Source organism: Varanus komodoensis, unplaced genomic scaffold (genome assembly GCF_004798865.1).
Source record: "Varanus komodoensis strain SLA01 unplaced genomic scaffold, ASM479886v1 scaffold3, whole genome shotgun sequence".
Lineage (NCBI taxonomy): Eukaryota > Metazoa > Chordata > Lepidosauria > Squamata > Varanidae > Varanus > Varanus komodoensis.
Window position 1 is genome coordinate 34,340,047 of NW_025335761.1, and position 17,922 is coordinate 34,357,968.

The 17,922-nt window shown below is 40.1% G+C and overlaps 2 protein-coding genes across 7 annotated transcripts in view; one reads left to right on the forward strand and one right to left on the reverse strand.

The window, feature by feature from the left end:
* Window positions 1–2,062: 2,062 nt before the first annotated feature.
* FAM161B (FAM161 centrosomal protein B) lies at window positions 2,063–11,343 on the reverse strand. Of its 3 annotated transcripts, none has more exons than XM_044435799.1 (9): window positions 11,187–11,343; window positions 10,125–10,447; window positions 8,974–9,503; window positions 7,255–7,589; window positions 5,560–5,687; window positions 4,928–5,095; window positions 4,144–4,243; window positions 3,372–3,508; window positions 2,063–2,770 (listed from the first exon to the last, which is right to left on the reverse strand). In XM_044435799.1, exons 1-9 carry the CDS (start codon window positions 11,256–11,258, stop codon window positions 2,686–2,688), a joined length of 1,878 nt encoding a protein of 625 aa, XP_044291734.1. In that variant the 5' UTR covers window positions 11,259–11,343; the 3' UTR covers window positions 2,063–2,685. The 3 variants fall into 3 exon arrangements, with proteins under 3 accessions (XP_044291734.1, XP_044291733.1, XP_044291732.1); XM_044435798.1 differs by having other exon boundaries at window positions 7,255–7,586; window positions 8,974–9,509; XM_044435797.1 differs by having other exon boundaries at window positions 8,974–9,509.
* Window positions 11,344–11,525: 182 nt separating this feature from the next.
* The window catches only part of COQ6 (coenzyme Q6, monooxygenase), a 35,645-nt gene continuing 29,248 nt past the window's right edge, over window positions 11,526–17,922 (forward strand). For 3 of the 4 annotated variants that reach the window (XR_006415400.1, XR_006415399.1, XM_044436949.1), the window contains exons 1-8: window positions 11,526–11,723; window positions 13,133–13,267; window positions 15,278–15,336; window positions 16,263–16,386; window positions 16,592–16,722; window positions 17,303–17,410; window positions 17,513–17,575; window positions 17,795–17,902. Coding sequence is in view for 2 of the 4 variants with exons in the window: in XM_044436949.1 (XP_044292884.1) it covers window positions 11,531–11,723; window positions 13,133–13,267; window positions 15,278–15,336; window positions 16,263–16,386; window positions 16,592–16,722; window positions 17,303–17,410; window positions 17,513–17,575; window positions 17,795–17,902 (921 nt within the window). In the remaining 2 variants the exon portion in view is untranslated. The remainder of the gene's footprint in view (window positions 11,724–13,132; window positions 13,268–15,277; window positions 15,337–16,262; window positions 16,387–16,591; window positions 16,723–17,302; window positions 17,411–17,512; window positions 17,576–17,794; window positions 17,903–17,922) is intronic. The other variant, XM_044436950.1, reaches the window with a different exon arrangement.

Below are 17,922 nucleotides of genomic sequence, written 5' to 3' on the forward strand. Positions count from 1 at the left end.
AGGAATCAAACATGTTGCGTTTTGATATTTTTGTAGGTCAATAAAAGTATTATCTTGACAGTAAATTTTAGAATGTTACTAATAGACCAACTCTGCTTTTGGTATATATAAAGATTATCACTCAACAATTGGGGAAATAATGCTAAAAAATTCTCCATACTTAAATATTTTGAGGAAAAATTGAAAGCTGTTTTTAAGACTTTTCCCAATTGCATTGTTATAGTTTTTGTGAACTTTAACAATGTATTTATTCTGTGACTCTGCATGTGGTGGCAAACATGCATTTACTGCTGTATAATATATGAAATGTCTCTTGCTGAAGAGAAAAATGAATGCCTTTCGGAAGCAGTTCTATCACCCCTGCCATCAGTGCATGTAAGTCTGTGAACTTGGAGGCTTATTTGTACCCTGTACCCCAAATGAGGTACGGCAACAGTGACTGCTGCCAGCATCGCCGTATTTCAAACACTGATTTTTGTCTAGATGGCTGTTTTTGGTTAAGGCACCGATAAGAGTTGTGTAACTCCTCAGGCCCAGCCTTTCCCTACCTGCCTGCCAACATACCACTTTTTCTCCCTTCCAAGGCATATTTAGAACCTTGGAGGAGGCAGCTGGCATGGTTTTTTTCCCTTCCTAGTCATGAGGAGGGCAGTTCAGTGACTCAGTCTCAAAAGAATATCAGAGCTGGGAGCGTCGAACACTCTTATGGCCCACCAGAAGAGCAGACAATCAGACTGTGTTTTTAGATTCTCAAATGTGTGTGGTTTACTTTCTGGAACAGGGAATCAGAATAAAACAAACAGGAAACTTCACAAATGTACTTATTCTACTGTCATCTGTTTAGAGAGCTCTTGGCCCTAAAAATGCAAAATATAAGTATAATAATAAATAATCTGTTTCTTGTACTAACCTCTGAGCTTGGAATCAGCTATTTCAAGTTAAATGAGCTTGAAAACCTTGAATAGTAGAATCTCCTAGATGTGACTTATTAGGTGAACAAAGTACTTAAGATGTATTCTCTCCCTGAGAATCACAATTAGTTGACTTGTGTTTTTTTTAACATCTGGGCTCATTTATTAATGATGGAATTCTTATACATTCAACAGTCCAAGAGTTGCTTTGTGAAGTAAAATGATCGGCACATTTGTAACATAAACAGAGAAACAGAGCGAGTCAGAAGGGGCCTCCTGGGCCATCTAGTCTGACCCCTACCATGTGCATGTCTAGCCTATCCTTGAACACCCTCACTGATGGGGCTTCAATCATCTTCTGTGCAAGCCCATTCCATACCCTTGGGAAGTACTTCCTGGCATCCAAATTGAACCTTGGTTCCCTGAGCTTTGCTCCATTGGAGTGTGTCCTGCCCTCCTCTGCAGGGGAGGTCTCTTAACCACCTCCATGTGACATCCCCTCACATGCCTGAATGTCGTGAACACCTCCCCTTGGAGTCTCCTCCAGGTTGAAAAGACCCAGTTCCCTCAGTCTCGCCTCATACGGCTTTCCCTGCAATCCGGCCACCATCCTTGTGGCCCTACACTGCACTGACTCTAACCTGGCTATATCCTTCGTGTAATGAGGGGCGCAGAACTGAACACAATACTCCGGTTGTGGGCACACCAGAGTTGCATAGAGTGGTGGTAGTACCTCTCTTGATTTAGAAGCCATGCTTCTGACTATGCATCCTAGGGTGGCGTTTGCCCTCTTGACAATTTGCATCACACTGCTGGTTCATGTTTAACCTGAATACCCCGAGATCTCTTTCATAAGTGCTGCTCTCCAGCCACTTGTCCCCTAACCTGTACTTATGACACCCATTCCTATGCCCCAAGTGCAAGACCTTGCACTTATCCACATTGAACGCCATCCTGGTGTCTCCTGCCCACTTCCATAGTCTGTCCAGATCCTTTTGGATCTGGAGTACCTGCTCCCCAGTTGTGGCCACTGCCCCCATTTTAGTATTGTCTGCAAATTTGATCAGCAAACTGTTCACCCTTTCTTCCATGTCGTTGATGAAAACAGTAAACAGTAACAGATGACAGTAAACCTACGGTCCTACACACAGTTATCTGAGAGGAAGTCTTTACTCCAAGTAAACATGCACAGAATCAAGATGGTACTTTGGAATGCAAACCTGTTAATTTAAAACTGTATGACTTCTATGGAGCTGGGGAGGGGAAGAGGCTGACCATACCACATAAAAGTGTAAGTGGATTACTGAGGGAAGATGGATTGTTGCCTGCTTTCATTTCTAGTTGCAGGAACAGGGGCCAAAGGGGAGGAAACCCCAGCTGGTAATCTCTCCTCTCTAAACCTCCCTAAAGCAAAGAGCTATGAATATTTAAGTTTGGGCAAGAAACGGGACTGTATTAGAATGCAACATCCAAACCAACTGAGGGTCTCCATCATCATGGTAGGACTGCATGCATGCATACATTTGCACATTTACTCACCTACAGTCCTTATCTGAATAATGGACTGATGCCAAACTTGAGATTTCACTTTTGAAACTATAAAAAATGAAATACATGCAGTTAGCTAATATACGCCATGACTGCACACTTTAAATAAAGTATAAGAGTTAGCTTCAGCTCTTTATGCAACATAAATTGCCTAGACTTGTTCTAATTGCATTTGATTAAAAGAACTGAATGAGCTGTAGGCACATGGAGACATCTAAGTGCATCGCTACTTCCATTCCAATCTTCTTTGCCCTTCTTGAGAGAGTTCCTTCAAGATGTCTGCATCAGTATTCTTCTGAGACTTATGACTTCTGTTGACATTAAAAACATTATGTTAGTAAGAGTACTGAAGTAGTCACCGTTGCAAAGTTATTTATCACATCTGAGTGCCTTTGAAGATAAAGCTCAAAGCAGTCTTTGTACAATTTTGTCCATCACATAATCCCTACAGTACTGTGAGGTAGCTTTGAAAAAAATAGGCCTTCCCTAAGGATCAGTCAAGCCAGTGAGCTTCATGACTGAGCAGGGGATTTTTAAAATATTGACTTGCAGTGTAATCCAACAGTCACAATACGAAGAAATTCTGTGAAGAAACTGCTACTTCCTAGCCTGTCTAGTTTGTGCAGCCATGGTGGGAGATAGAGTATTTATTGTCCTTTTCCTGAAACTGGTATATTTTACAGGCCTGATCTATGAGCACAACAGGGAAACAAAGCACTTTGTATCCAAAGAATGCCCCAATTCAGGCCCTACCACAGGCAGTGAGCATAGCAGGTAGGATGGAAATACCTTCCCACTCCCAAAACAATAATACTGCATACAGTGGTCCCTCAGCTTTTTTTGGCTAGCTTTAATATGGTTCTGTAAGTACATTTATTTTCAGCATAGTTGTATATTGTCTTCTGAAAATACCTCTGTGATTCAGACAGTTCCTCCTTCCCTATTGGGTCAGTGGTTTCTCTTCCTTTGTTTCTTACAAATTCTTCATTCAGCCCAAACTGCTGCAAGGTGTCTCGAAAGAGCCTCTCTACCCCTTCACGGGCACCACGCTATGGAATCAAAAGTGAGACACTGTAGTAGCCCCTTTCCCTTTAATTATTATTAAAATTATTGTGCATGTTCTCTAGACTAGAAAAGTAGGTGAATGTTTCTCTTATTACTGAAAGAAACTTATGTTTTAAACTATGCTTAAGGGAACACTTCAATTACCATGATATTAAAACTTAGGTATCTGTTCATGTTCATCTTCTTCTATTGTGTTGTTGTCTGTCTTTTTAATAGAAGAGTCTGTATACCAGTGGGGTGCAGGACATGGAGTAATATGCTCAGGTTACAGAAAACCAGATTCTATATGAACTTCAAGAAAAACTTTCTGTTAGTGCAATATGACAATGGAACCAATTACCTAGGGAGGTTGTGGGTTCTCCCACACTAGAGTATTCAAGATGCAGCTGGACAGGTATCCCTGAGTGGTATTTTAGGTTAGAATCCTGCATTGAGCAGGGGCATGGACTAGATGGCCTTACCTGATCCTTCCAGCTATACTATTATATGATTGTACAATAACTGGTCAATAACAAAACATTCCTACTCTGTTAAATCCCGATTCCTCCATCAGGTTTTTGCTTGTAATTTCTCTTTGACCCTCCAATCTCTGTCATTCACTCATTCCAAAAATAGTTACCTTTGTGACCTGTTCAAACAGATATGGTCTGCTTTTCACTCGCATCTTCATCTCTTCTAGTTGTTTTTTATACTCTCTTGTTCTTCTGTAGTCTTTCTGCCTAGAACAAAAGGTTCCTTACTATCAGAAATTATCCTGACCTTGCATAATCTTTTAAAGTTCCATACTGCACTCTTAATTGCAGGGAACAGGCCACATCGAAGGACAGCAATCTACCCACAGAAATACCCACAGCTTATTTCCAAGTACAAGTAAGCTGGAGACATGCACAGATGTTCCCTTGTTTAAAAGGGGGTGGGGGTGAGGGTGGGGGAACAGTACTGACATTGCTAGTTAGGGAAGAAAAGTACTAGAAAAGCACAGTGCCTGGCTGGGTATCCTTTTTCAATATTCTGCCTAACAGGCAATTGACTGTATGTCATACGTTCACTCTTCAAGTCAGGGCACATGGAGGCATTATAAATGCACTGCTTGTGAAATACAACATCCTGTTAAGAGACTCTTCTATGTTGGTTCCAATTCTCTCTTCTGTCTCATTGGGATACTTACTGCTTTTGGGAAGGGAGATCTTATCTTTCAATCAGTCCATTTCCTTCTACCTTTCTACATTCTGCCCTTTTCTTCTCCTACACTCAGGAAAATTCCTGGGCTGAAAGCACTTAAAACCCACTTCCATTCCACATATCCACCATCTAGTAACTCTTATTCAATTGAATCATTTTGTTCCAATAATGTGTTACCCATGCCAGTTATATTATATTAATATATCAGTTATATTACTGACAAGTTTTGTTTCAGCTTTTCTTTGTGTGTCTCCGCCAAGCTTTTGTGGGGATCCATGGCTTTCGCTCGGCAATTCACAGACTTTTGCATAGCTTGACATTTCTTTCTTTGCAGCTCTGCCCAATGAACACCTTCATTCTCCTTGTCTTTTTTACCTTCTTGGAGGAGTCTATGAAGATGAAAGTGGATAACAGCACACAAATTTATTTCTAAATGAAATTATCATGTTTTCCAAAAACTAAGAGTGAAGAGAAACCAGTTTACATTTCCAAGTTAAACAACATATGTGAAGCTGTGTTAGTCTTCAAACATTTTTCCTTCACTTTACTGTTGATGACAACTTGAGACTAAGATTTTAGAGCCTTATCATTTTAACATAGCATAAACTTTTGGATGTTACAACCTACTTCAGATACTGAATTGGAATTGGGGGAAAAAGCTGAGAAAGACAGATGACAGATGGCCAGAACACTGCCAGTTGGGCAGTTCTCCTCCACCTTTCTTTGCCCAGTTCCAACTTAGTAACTAAAAATGTAAAGTTTATGTTGTTTTACAAAAAAAGGGAAACAGTTACATACAAAACGGTTTTATTTCTCAGCATTATTCATAAGTATAACAGAGATTATTACTCACTTAATAGCAGACTCTCTCTTTCTCACTGCATCTGTGATATATATTGGAAGTGTATTGGAGGAGAGGGATGAAATACCAATCAAAGAACGACTTCTTTGCATTGGTGCCTTGGAAGGTTGATGAAAATCCTGAAAGCAAGAATATTTTGTTACTTATTTTGCAATCTTTTCTTATGCAGTACTTAGCTGGAGATGCATGTGCACACACATGGATGCAGGGGTAGCACTGAGCAGGATGCAGTTTGGGGTTTCTACAACTGGGCTGGTGAAAGGAGAATTCAGCAAAATTCCCCAACTTTTTATAGTATTTTCAAGAGGCCATGGGGAACTGGGGGTAAGGAAGTCTGCTTCCACCATCCAAGACTGCATGCAGTTAAGTCTGGATCCAATCCATTATTTATAATTGTATCAATTTTCAAAAAAGAGATCTTATGTCCGCAATTTACGGTGAACCTGTATTGCCTTGTTAACAGACACATCTTGCAGCTCCTTGGAAATGAAAAAAAAAAAAAAAAAAAAAAATCAAAACGGCTCTTGGGTTCCATATGGTGAGAACAGCATTTTTGACATTCAAAGGAAAACAAAATCCATCTTCATGAAATACACTGGCTGGCCCTTTCCCTTGTTGGGATGATCTAGAAGTGCTTTATTATGATGTACTAGCTTTTTATATTGAATAATGCTTTCCTTGCTTACTCATAAACCTCAATAAAAATAAAATTTAGAAAAAGTTTTTACACTGTCTCAGTTATATGGAGAAAAATGAACTAGAACAGGGATGCGCAGCCTTCAGGCTTGCAAGACCTACTTTGTTTTTTACCAGAACCCTGAGATCCATCAACCAGAGGCAGATACGAAAAATAAATATTTAAAATTAAAGAATCCTGATCCCAGGAAATTATTCTGAGTACCAGAAGTGAATGAAGCTCATAGTCCTTCTACCTAAAAATCAGCTTTTGGATTGAAGTCCATTATGTCTTTATTTCAACAGTATAATTTAGCATAAAGGAGCAGTCATTTTATTACACTATTGTTCAACAAGAATTCCTTGCAGATCTTCAAATCTCCCAGGGATTTTTGCAATCTTATACTGCCCCCCCCACCCGGATTCTGTGGAATTCCACATATGTTGATTGAGAGGGATGTTTGCCCAGGAAGGTCCTTGCTGGATGGTGGCAGAGCTGATGGGGGCTGTCTCACTGCTAAATAGGGCAGCTTTGCACTGTATGGGAATGGCTGAAGGTCTGCAGGCTCTTTACATCCCCAGACAGGGCCTGAAACTACAGCAGCTCTGTAGTAAACTCCCTCAGGTTGAGAACAATAGGAAGGAGACAACAATTTTAAATGGCTACTTCTCTACTTTCAATGCTAGTGAAAGGGAGCCAGCATGACTTAGGAAATGGCTTCCTTGGGGCCCTTCCCCCACAGAAGCTCTGACCATAATGGTAATGTGTTTCTTGATTTGTTTAATGTATTCCTTGGCCACCTTTCAGAGGAAGAGCTTGTCTCACTGATATCATTCACTTTTTATGCTATGTTTGAATGACTTAAATTGGTGTCATTGCAGCTCTTCTTGTTCCATAGCAAATTTGTACCCTGTAACATCTGTCTAAAATTGTCCCAGTGCTTGTAAATAATGATGCAGTATGCCAGGGAGGGATTATAAAGTACAAAATTCAAGGCAATTCTTTTTTACCATCATCTCCTGGTTAGATACTCTGTGTTTACAACGGAGATTAGATGTTCTCAATTGGAATGGTTTATTATGAGTTGCTTCTTTGATCTCTCGTTTGCTTCTTGCTTCTAGCTGGAATTCCCAGTAAAGTCTTTCAAAGTCAGGTACAGATCTGTTAATTCTTGGTTTAAAACTGAAGTTGTCCTGCAGAAAGCTCAGTTTTTGTTCCCTGTTTCTGGAGGCAATTCGGGATTCTTTTTCCTTTTGTTGATTGCTAAGCTCAATAGGAGCCCAGGAGCTTTCCAGCAAATCCTTGGCTCTCATTTGAATACGGATTTTTCTTAACAGTTCTGCTTCTAGGGATAAAAGTGAAAATGATAAATATTCCAGGTGGGAAAAGGATGCAAATCTGATTAGTACTACCCCAGAAAGTTGGTGACAGAATACTGTCTTTTAGCATGACCATAATAGAAATCCGTTATTTATTTCATTTCTATACTGTCCCATAGCTGAAGCTCTCTTTTTAACTCCCAAACAAGCCTTTCTAAGGCCAATCTTGTGGTGTAGTGTGAAAACAAAACCAAGATTTGAAAGTGGAATGTTTGAACTCAAGTAATAGGTATCTCCTTTGCCAAATTGCACACATACAGCACTTTAATATTCTCATCCTTTTTACCATTTGCATTTAGGAACTCTGTACGTTGTAGAAAGTGATGAAATATAGAAGAATCACCTAGCTTTACCTCTGAAACAAAGGAAAGGACTAACCCTCTCCTAGAGAACTGAACCACTAAATACAAATCATTTAGAAGGGCTGGTGGCAGCTGGCACAGGAATGACTTGAAGGTCCTAGCCATAATTTTTGTAGGGTAGCCAGATACAGAGGCAGTGTGGTGGGGTGAGTGCTGAACATCATAGGTGTCTACTGAGGAGGCCTACAGAAGTTCAAGAAAACCTTCAAATAAAAGCATCATATTGTATTCACTTTTCTCTTGGTATTAACTAGCTCTTTGTAATGCAAAGGCAAAAGTGAGGTAAAGAATGGCAAAGCTGCCCCTCCACTCAGTTTCATCACTGATAGTTCAGGAAAATGCATTTTTAAAAAACCAGCCCCTTGCCATATGACTTGGTTGCCTGCACAAGTAATTTGCCACTCTTGGGCATGCTCCTTCTTTACCCTTTGCTAACTAAGGGAGCCAAATAATGGTTTTCCACCTAGAGGCACCCAAGTCATGCGGCCACCCTCATTCTTCTGTCAGTGCAAGACCCCAGCATTAGACAAGCTTACACCTAGTCTAGTGCAACTGCTGACCAGCTGCCTAGAGAGGAGGTGGGCTCTCACACTAGAGACATTCAAAAAGAAACTTTACAGCCATCCGAGTGGGATGGTATAACCTGGTGTCCTGCAACAGCAGGGGGTTGGACCTGCTGGCCTTCATGGTCCCTTCCAACTCTACTATTCTATGATTCTATGATTTAGCTGCTGCTGAATCAAGTTTTGCTTTTGCCAATTCCACAAACTGGACTTACTTGCTCTTCTATTTAAAAGACTGTTGTGATATGGTATGATATCTTTTCCTCCCTTAGACTTTTCCTCCCTTAGACTGTTCTGATCAATACTGAATTGGTATAGTATTGCTCATCTCTGGCCGATGAAGAGGATGCAGTCATACCCATCATTTTATGTAGCTCAGACTGTCAAGCATTAACTTTACCCAGTAGATAAGCCAACCTCTTTACCTTTGAGTTTATCCCCAAGCATTGGTTCATAAGTTGATTTAGGAATCTTCTTTCTGATTTTTGGTACTGATTTCTTATTTGAAGTTAGTATGTCCAGAACTTTCTGTTTGATGGCCTCCTTTCTCTTTTCTTCTTTTTCCTGAAAGCTGAAGGGTTTTTGCATTGAAAGAAGCAACTCCTTTCTCTTTTGTGTTCTCACTTTTCTACGAATTTCATTCTTTTCCATGATTTCCTGGTAGAGTGGTAAATAGATGTGGGCAGGTACCGGCTGAGCCCTGAATTGTTTCTGACATTCAGCTTCTTCTTGGCTTTGCCTTTTGTACGCAGCTGTTTCAATTTCAATCAATGCTGGTGATTTTAACAACTGAGACTTTTTGTAAGCTTCTCGAAGTGTCATTCTGAATGGCTGAGGGATGGTGATGGAGGAGTCCCATGGTTTTAAATATGATTGAGGAGATGAATAACGGTTTTGTTCATTTTTTGAACTGTCTATGGAGAGGTCAGTCAAAGAGTTGCATCTTCTCATGTTACCAGATCTGAAGATAAAGGTTTAAAATGTTATCAAGGGCATAGAAATAAGATGGAAGGTTGTATTTGGAATATTTTAGTTTGAATAACTAAAAAACATATATACCAAGACAAGCTTTCAAGCCTGTTACATTACTTTATTGGCCTTGCTGTGTAATAGTTGGTGAATGGTAGGAAATTTGGGACAGGTAAAAGGAAATATTTCCTCACATAGTAAATAGGTCAGCTACAGAATTCCCTTCTACAAGATGTAGAGGTAACCACCAATTTGGATGGTTTTTTTTTAAAAACTAGGGAAATTAATGTGGAATAAGGCTGTCAATGGCTAGGGCACTGATGCACTCATGTCCTGCTCCTGGATTTCCTGCAGGCAATTAGTTGACAACTAATGACATGAGTTACATTTTACCTCAAATAGACCATTTTGTACTTACTTAATGTAAAAATATTGTGCTTGTAAAGTGAGGTGTAATATAGACTTCTCCTTTATCTTAATGGTAAAGATGTTAATAACAGCTTTTTCCAACCTGGCACTTTCTTGATGTTAGCTAAGGATGGTTACTACACTTGGCTGGGGGACACTAATCCCATGGAAAAAATAAGACAACTTTGTTACATTTTACCTCAAGTCTTCATAGAAGTTTGCTGGCAAAATCAATCTTGCATCATCCTGGAAAAAGTCTTCTAATTCCTTGTCATCCTTAGGTGGTTTGTAGTTGTTCTCCAGCTTTGCCTGGTACATGAGGCCCAGTTCTAACAAACATTGTCTGTTTTTGCTTTTGAGGGCCTGAAGTGAGTCATAAAGCCTCTCTCCTGAACTTGATGCAGCCACTGTATCTTCAGCTAGCTGGAGAAAATCCAGCAGGTTACCTCTGTTGGGAAGAGTGACATTACTCCCCAGTTCCACTTCTGATTCTGAATCTGACTTTTCTTTAATTGGAAAGGCCTAGGAAAATAAAAACAGTGAAACAAAAAGGCATCAAACACTGCAAGGACTTCCAACAAGGTACTTCCAATTAAGATAAGCTGCTTGTTTCATCAGTGGTTCAGGTTTATATTGATCCAGGTAACTTGTATGTTTTTTTTTTTTTTAATTAAGTGTTTCCAGGTGGAAGGCTCCAAGTTCTAACAGTGCTTTGCAGCTAATCTTTTTTCTCATTTTAAAGGATTTTCTGAGGTTAGCAAAAAGATGTATGTGATGAGGAAACATGGGAGAATTATTAGATGAGGACTTACGAACTCCGCATAAAATTCAGTGAAAGAATCAGGGTGCCACAAAAAGGTAATCAGGAAGCTCTCCAGCCAATCTGGCTGGGCTAATCGGCTATTTTAATTGCAATTTCCATGTATACACGCTTACTTGGGAGTAAGAAGATCCTGGATTCAAGTAAGTTTACTTCTAAGTGAACGTGCAAGACAGTCGGGCTGCACGAGAGAGTCCACTCTCTTACACTAACTGTTATTAATAATTGCGCTGACTGAATCCAATTGTCTTTGGGCAATTGCAAGTCTAGCCTGGGAGCCCAGCCATCGGGTTCCCCCTGTGGCGCCAGCACGCGTCTATCCTATGTGCCCCGATTCCCTCCCAGAATGTGGCTGATATGGCGAGGGAAGCCACAAGTCATGGGCAGAAGCAAATGGCGTTGCCATGGAAACACTCGAGGATCATCGTCCCGTGCGCATACCCGCTGTATTTCTTCCTGCCGGGGTTGCACTTCGGCCCCGCCTGCCGCCCCTTGAGATTCCGACACCGTCATCGCCGTTCTACTCCGGGTGTACTACTCGCAGTGCTCAGCAATTACAAGCTCGCCATGCCTCTGTAGCGTCAGCCAATAGGCACCCTCCATTACTTCGGCTCTTGCGCAGAACCAATGATCCCTCGGCACAGTCTTTGGATCCGCCCCTGCTAACCGAGTTTGACGGTCTCATTGGTCTGGTTGTGTTTGCGGCTGTCCGTTGTCAAGGTGTTCGTTGGTCACTTCCGGTTGTGAAGGGTCGTTATGGGGATATAGACGTCACTTCCGCTGTGATGGCCTCCTTAGTGGGCCTTTTAGCGTACCGGAGCCTTTGGCCTGGTAGCAGAAAGAGATGTTGTCTTCATTCGGTATCTTTCGGGTCTTTGTTATGGCGGGGCTCAGTGAGATCCAGTGGGACGTCCGCGGTGTACGATGTGGTGGTGTCAGGTGGTGGCATGGTCGGAACCGCCATGGCTGCTGCACTGGGTATGGGCGCCTCCGCTGATACTGGAGCCTTTGGGAAGGCATTTTCGTAATGTTAAGTTCCTCAGTGGATGATTGTCGTTCACCTCGTAGAATGGCCAGGTGTCGTCTTTGCAGAGGGCTCTGTTTTGAAGAGCTATCAGAAAACTGGTCTATTTTGAACAAGGGCAATTTAAAGAAAACCAGAAGGAAGAGCATGGGCTTTGAAACTGCCTATCAACAGCACTTGGACAGTAGACTGAGCAAGGCACCCGGTTCACCTGGCTTCAGTCTTCCATGCTGTGATGTAATTGCTATACAGAAATTGTAAATATAGTAATTCTGATTTTGGATCTGTGCATAAACATTAACACATGCAAATTGCTGCCATCTTTTGCCCCCTTTTTGATGAGACATTTCCAATTTTGGCAATTTATGATTGACCCTGTACATCTAGGAAATCAAGTGAATTCTAGCACTACTTTGGTTTTGACTAGTTTTTCAACTATATTATCATGTTGGCTGCATATGGTGTAGTACAGCTATCCCTAATTTATACTGTCTGGCATGGGTGTTCTAGTCTCACACTTTCAGATGGGGAAGCCTGCTTTTTCATTTTCATGGAAAAGCTTAATGATAGGAACTGAAACTTCATGTTTGGCATGTTCCGCTAAAGTTTAAGATTTGCCTGCAAGTAGTAACCTCTAAAAAGCCCACAAGGAGTGGGCCTTTCAAAATGCATTACTGTAGTGATTTCTCAGGGTTATTGAAGTATGAAGGACTTTAGCTGGGTCCAAGCACTGAAGAAAACATGAACTACCATTCCTACATGCTGATTTTTCAGTATTGGGGGTCTGTCAAGGTCAACCTATTTGTTAATTACTATCAGTAACTTTAAAAAATGTTTTAGTTGGAAGGCAGAAGATACTAACTAAACAGAAAAAATATTGAGAAGGAATATGATGTATGTAGATTTAAAGAAAATATTTAATTGAAGTGATTTTCAGTTGTGGGGATCATGTGTATTATAAAACCCAAAGTACTAAGTGGTCACTGCCTCCTACAGACACACTCTAGCCTCATTCTGTTGATGATTCTGTTCTCATTCTGTCTCTGAAAAGAGACTATAAACTGTATTCATCTGATTGTGGTTGCAGTCTTCTGTGTAATTGGAATCCATGATTGTCAGGGTTTCCAATTGTATGGGACACTAACCTCTTCCAGCTGAACACAGTTAAAGTGTGGGTTGAGGGGCCACCATGCTTGTTTCTGTGTTGCCTCTATGTTCAACTTTGGGCTAGAATGCTAAGCCATTTTGCACACCCAGCATAACTTAAACATTGATTTGTTTCTTTGTGTTCTCTTCTTACAACTTGATAAAAATACTTTTTTTTCTTTTTGAACAAAAGTTAACATTTAACTTTTTTTTTAAGGACATGACGTTCATCTCTGTGATAAGAAAATTCTGCTACTTGAAGCTGGCCCAAAGAAAGTGTTTAACCAATTGCCCAAGATTTACAGTAATAGGGTCAGTGCTATTACACCTGGTTCTGCCACATTTCTTAGTAGTAAGTATGGTACACAACTATCTGGCTTCCAAGTGTTGATAGGATGCATCATACCTGATGTTTGGATATGAAATTCTAGATTCCAGCCTTACGTCCTTGTTAGTGTGGTGGGTTTTCCAGAAAAATGTTCTGATTCCTTAGAAAGTTATTGCATTTAGCATAATTATTTACATATATTTTATAAACAGTGCTACCTGCACCCCCATACTCCAACTTTGCCTTTGTCCTGATGTATGTCCTATAGTATTTGACCTGAAATATTTAAGAAGGAACAATAATTTTTCCTGGATTGCTTATTAAAAGACAGCAGCATGTACTTCTTTTACATTGGACTGGTTCATATAATGCAACAGCCTATTACAGCTTATTTAACTCCTGTAGTGGTGTGTGTTGGCCACCATTTTGAACATGCAAATTCTAGTGATGGGTTGCCATGTCATCCAGACCCATATACTGGGGTTATACAAGGCTTGAACAGCTTTTGCATAAACCTTGATGACTACTTTTGCCTGATATGAAAATCCTCACATTCAAGTTGCAACTTAAAGGGGGTAAAGTTACTGAAAACGCACTTAATAAATTTTAGCAACCCAGAAAACTGCATGATATACTGACATCCACTCATCCATTTCAACAGAGTTTAACTGTCTTCCAAGGAGGTTGCTGTGGCATGTTTGACTTCACTGTCACTACTTATTAGTTCTGTTTCACACTGAAACATGTATTTCAGTGATGAATGTGCATTTTCTTCATACTTGCTAAGGATAATCACCTGTAAGAACAATTGCAACTTTGAAACTGCCAAGTTTGCCTAACACTGTATATACAACTGCCGTCCATTCACTGTTTTCCTAATGAACTCATGAAAAGGAAAGTTTGTCACAGAAAAATAAAGTAACAGAAAATATTATTTTTGAAAAACTGATTCTTCTCCTCCTCACTTAGTAATAGAATTCACTGAAGTTATCTAGAAAAAGAGGTTGAAATGTTCACTTTAGAAAACAAATTTTCAGAGTTACAAGTTTCATCTTTGTAAGGAGGCCCAAAAATCATCACCAGCCTTCAGTGCTAGCATCTAAGAATGAGGAATACTGATGTTGTAGTTAGCTGTCCATTGAGACTGATTAGCACGTCTCAAAATTATGTCTGTTTTTGCTCATCATTGCTTAATGAAATGTGTATGCCCTTTGTTGTTATTGGGTGGTGGTTCTGATCAGATGGAGAGACTTTTAACTGTTCTAGGGAAGATTGTACTTCCCTTGAAGGAGCAGATTCAAGCTTCCCTTGGTTGTAATCACAGCAAGACAAATACAACTATGCAATATAAAAATGAAATTGTGGGGCCTATGACTTTAAACAAAATTGTTGAAGCACAAATGAAATTTACAATAAATAATTTGACAGTTAAACAGCAGCAAAAATTATAAAGATGGAGGAGAACAAAAAAAGTTCTTGCTGTCAGCAAACCCATGTTGAAATAAAGTTTTTACTTGTTGGTGAACAGTAGGAAGAAATGGGATCAGCCAGATCCTGTGGCAGTGCATTCCAAAGCCTGCAGGTTGCTCAGGAAATCAGGCACTACTTTAGGATTTGTGGGCTTTGCCTTGGCAACAGAGCCAGCCCAGAAGCTCTAAGGTAGCCTCCCTGTCCTCCACATGTATGAAACTGCAAACCCTAATCCCATTAATTCCCAACCAGCACAACTGTTGGCATTGTGGATGATAGGAGTTGCACTGCAAAATATCTGAAGGGTACCAGGTTGGGGAAGATTTGCATCCAAGTGCTATTCTTGTGTATACAACTTCCACCTTTCCACCAAATACATGCAAAGAAAAGCCAATTGAAGTTGGGTCAAACCACAAGTAAAATCAGTTAGCATCAACTAGAATTGCAAGATGGTGGGTGGAAATTATAAATACAATATGGCCTCTGAACCTGAGGAGCCTTTGTTAAATGTTTGTGGAATGTCAACATTGTTTCTTTGATGTTCTGGGATCCTTTTCTTTCTAGGCTTTGGTGCTTGGGAACATATTTGCAATATGAGAATCAGACCCTTTCGACGAATGCAGGTGCCTAATATTGTACAAAAATACAGTATATATCTGCATGTGCATGGCAATATAATTTTGGATGTCTTCAGTCCTCAAGATATTTTGACTTTTAACAGCCCACAGGTTGTTTCCTCTGTAGAGAGTATTACAGGTATTCGACATGGAATGTGCAAGTGAGTTGTACATTCTCTTATATTTCTAGGGTCTTGGGCAAAGGGTAATATATATCCTTTGTGCAAAGAGATGAGAAAGTTGTACTTGGATTAGGAACATTAATATGTTTGTACAGGCCTCAGAACTAGAAAGAGGAGGACTTGTTCATGCATCCTTTATTGTGCTTCTATATTAATAAGTGCTTAATGTTAACTAGATGGTTGAATGGTGCAACTGTTAGGAAGTAGCTTATATTCCTGTCATTTGCTCAGGCTCCTGGCAAACTCGTACTACATGTATGTCCCACCTTTTTCTACTTGCAAGAAACCTAGCTTTGATAGTCCTCCTCACCCTCTATATTATTCTTAGAATACTCTTGTGAAGTAGGTTAGGCTGGGAGTCAGGGGCCTAAAGTCACCCAATGAGCTTCATGGCTGAGTGGGGACTAGAACCTGGATCTCCTTAGCCCCAGGTCAACACTCTTGACTGCAGTGCACCACTATGTGGTGGTTTTAATTATAATGGAGATAATATATGTGAAATGCTCTGAAAAGCATTCATAAAAGGCTTTTCCTAGGAAGTGGTACTGCTGTGCTGGCCTTTTTTGTTTTGTTCAGTTTTTCTTTGCTTTTTAGTATTAACTAAAGTTCTGTGCCATCATTCTACATTTAGTAGATGTTTTAGCTATTGAGTTTAGGAGCTCTAATAGAGGAGGAAGCTTCTGTGTTTGTTTGGTCTCTCTTTTGCTGTAGCTAGTAGTATTTCTTTTTTTTTTCTTCTTTTTTTTACAGGTGTGGGATGCTTGTTCTGAGGCCATGATAATTTTTGATAAAGAAAACTTGGAAGACATGGGTTATATAGTAGAGAATGATGTTATCCTGTCTGCTCTCACAAAACAGCTGGATGAAGTTTCAGGTAGTGACTACTTTCCTGCATTTCAGATCACTTGAAACACTTTCCACACTTAGAAACTGGAGGAGATTTAACTGACACTAGTAGGAATTCAACAAGTTAGTCATTGTTCTGCCTGGACTTTGATAATTTAGGGGGTTTGTTTTTGGTTTGTTTTGCATCATCTCTGTCTATCATTTGGTGATATTAATATGTTGTGTCCCATCAGACCGAGTGGAAGTTCTCTACAGGAGCAGAGCAGTTGGGTACAAGTGGCCCCTTCATTATCAATCCTCTGATACAAGCACTTGGGTCCAAATTGATTTAGCAGATGGACACAGACTTCAGACCAAACTGCTGGTAACTAAGCCTTCATTTTCTGTTTGATCAGGCACCATCTATTTCCAAGTCCTTTCCACTAGATTTGGTTCTAATAGCATGTGGTGCTGCTCTACCATCATGAAGAGACTGAGAGGTGAGTTGACATAGTTAGAGGTAAAATATGTTAGAGTTGTTATGTTTAAATCAAAGTTGTGGTCATAAAAATGTTTGTTATGAAGTAATAAAACATGGTAAGAATCTGGGTATAGGGAGAATCTATTTTACATATATATAAGCCACCTTGTCAAGTGCAGGGAGAAAGGCTTGGCTGCCATGGGGATGTACATTACACATTGTTGTAGACAAATGAACTCTCCCCTGAACCCCCACTGTGAAACCACACGTCTTTCAGTGGTTTTCCTAAGCCTGAATGGTAGATTAGAGCACCCACAGGAGGCTGCAGGGAGAAGGGTAAATCTGTTCCTGTGGCAGATATTGTTGAATTTCGCCTTATATCTGTGTAGTTAGTTCATGATTGTACATAATGAAACCTGAAGGAATTGTGTTTTTTCTTTAATTTGTTAACATATCTTTGTTATCTTCTTTGTTATCTTCACAGATTGGTGCAGATGGGCAGAATTCTATGATCCGGAAGGCAGCTGGTATTCAGAAAATTCAGTACCAATATGACCAGTCAGCTGTAGTTGCTACTCTTCACTTGTCTGAGGTCAGACTTTAGGAGATTAGTCATTCACGCTGCAGCTTTTGAATGTACATAACTAATGGCAAAAAGTGAACCATTATAACTTCTGGCTTTCATGTGTTGCAGGCAACAGAGAACAATGTAGCATGGCAGAGATTCCTTCCTTCTGGACCTATTGCACTCCTCCCGGTAAAGAACTTAGTAACTCTTGACTCATCTGATTTTTATTCTTTGCTGTCCATCTCTTCTGTCTTTGTTTAGCACTAGTTCAAGATTAAAAGCTTTACTAATAGACTTAATATCCTTCTGCTGTTTCTGGAGTTATGGATTCCTTACTTGTGTTGGGTTGAGGGGTAAAGACATTAACATAATACATGTATATTTTTTTGTTTCTTGTTCCTGAGTCAGCTGTCTGATACTGTCAGCTCTTTGGTTTGGTCCACATCGCATGAACATGCATCCCAGCTTCAAAGCATGGATGAGGAAAGTTTTGTGGACTCTGTCAATTCTGCTTTTGTGAGTATTTTTATCTCATT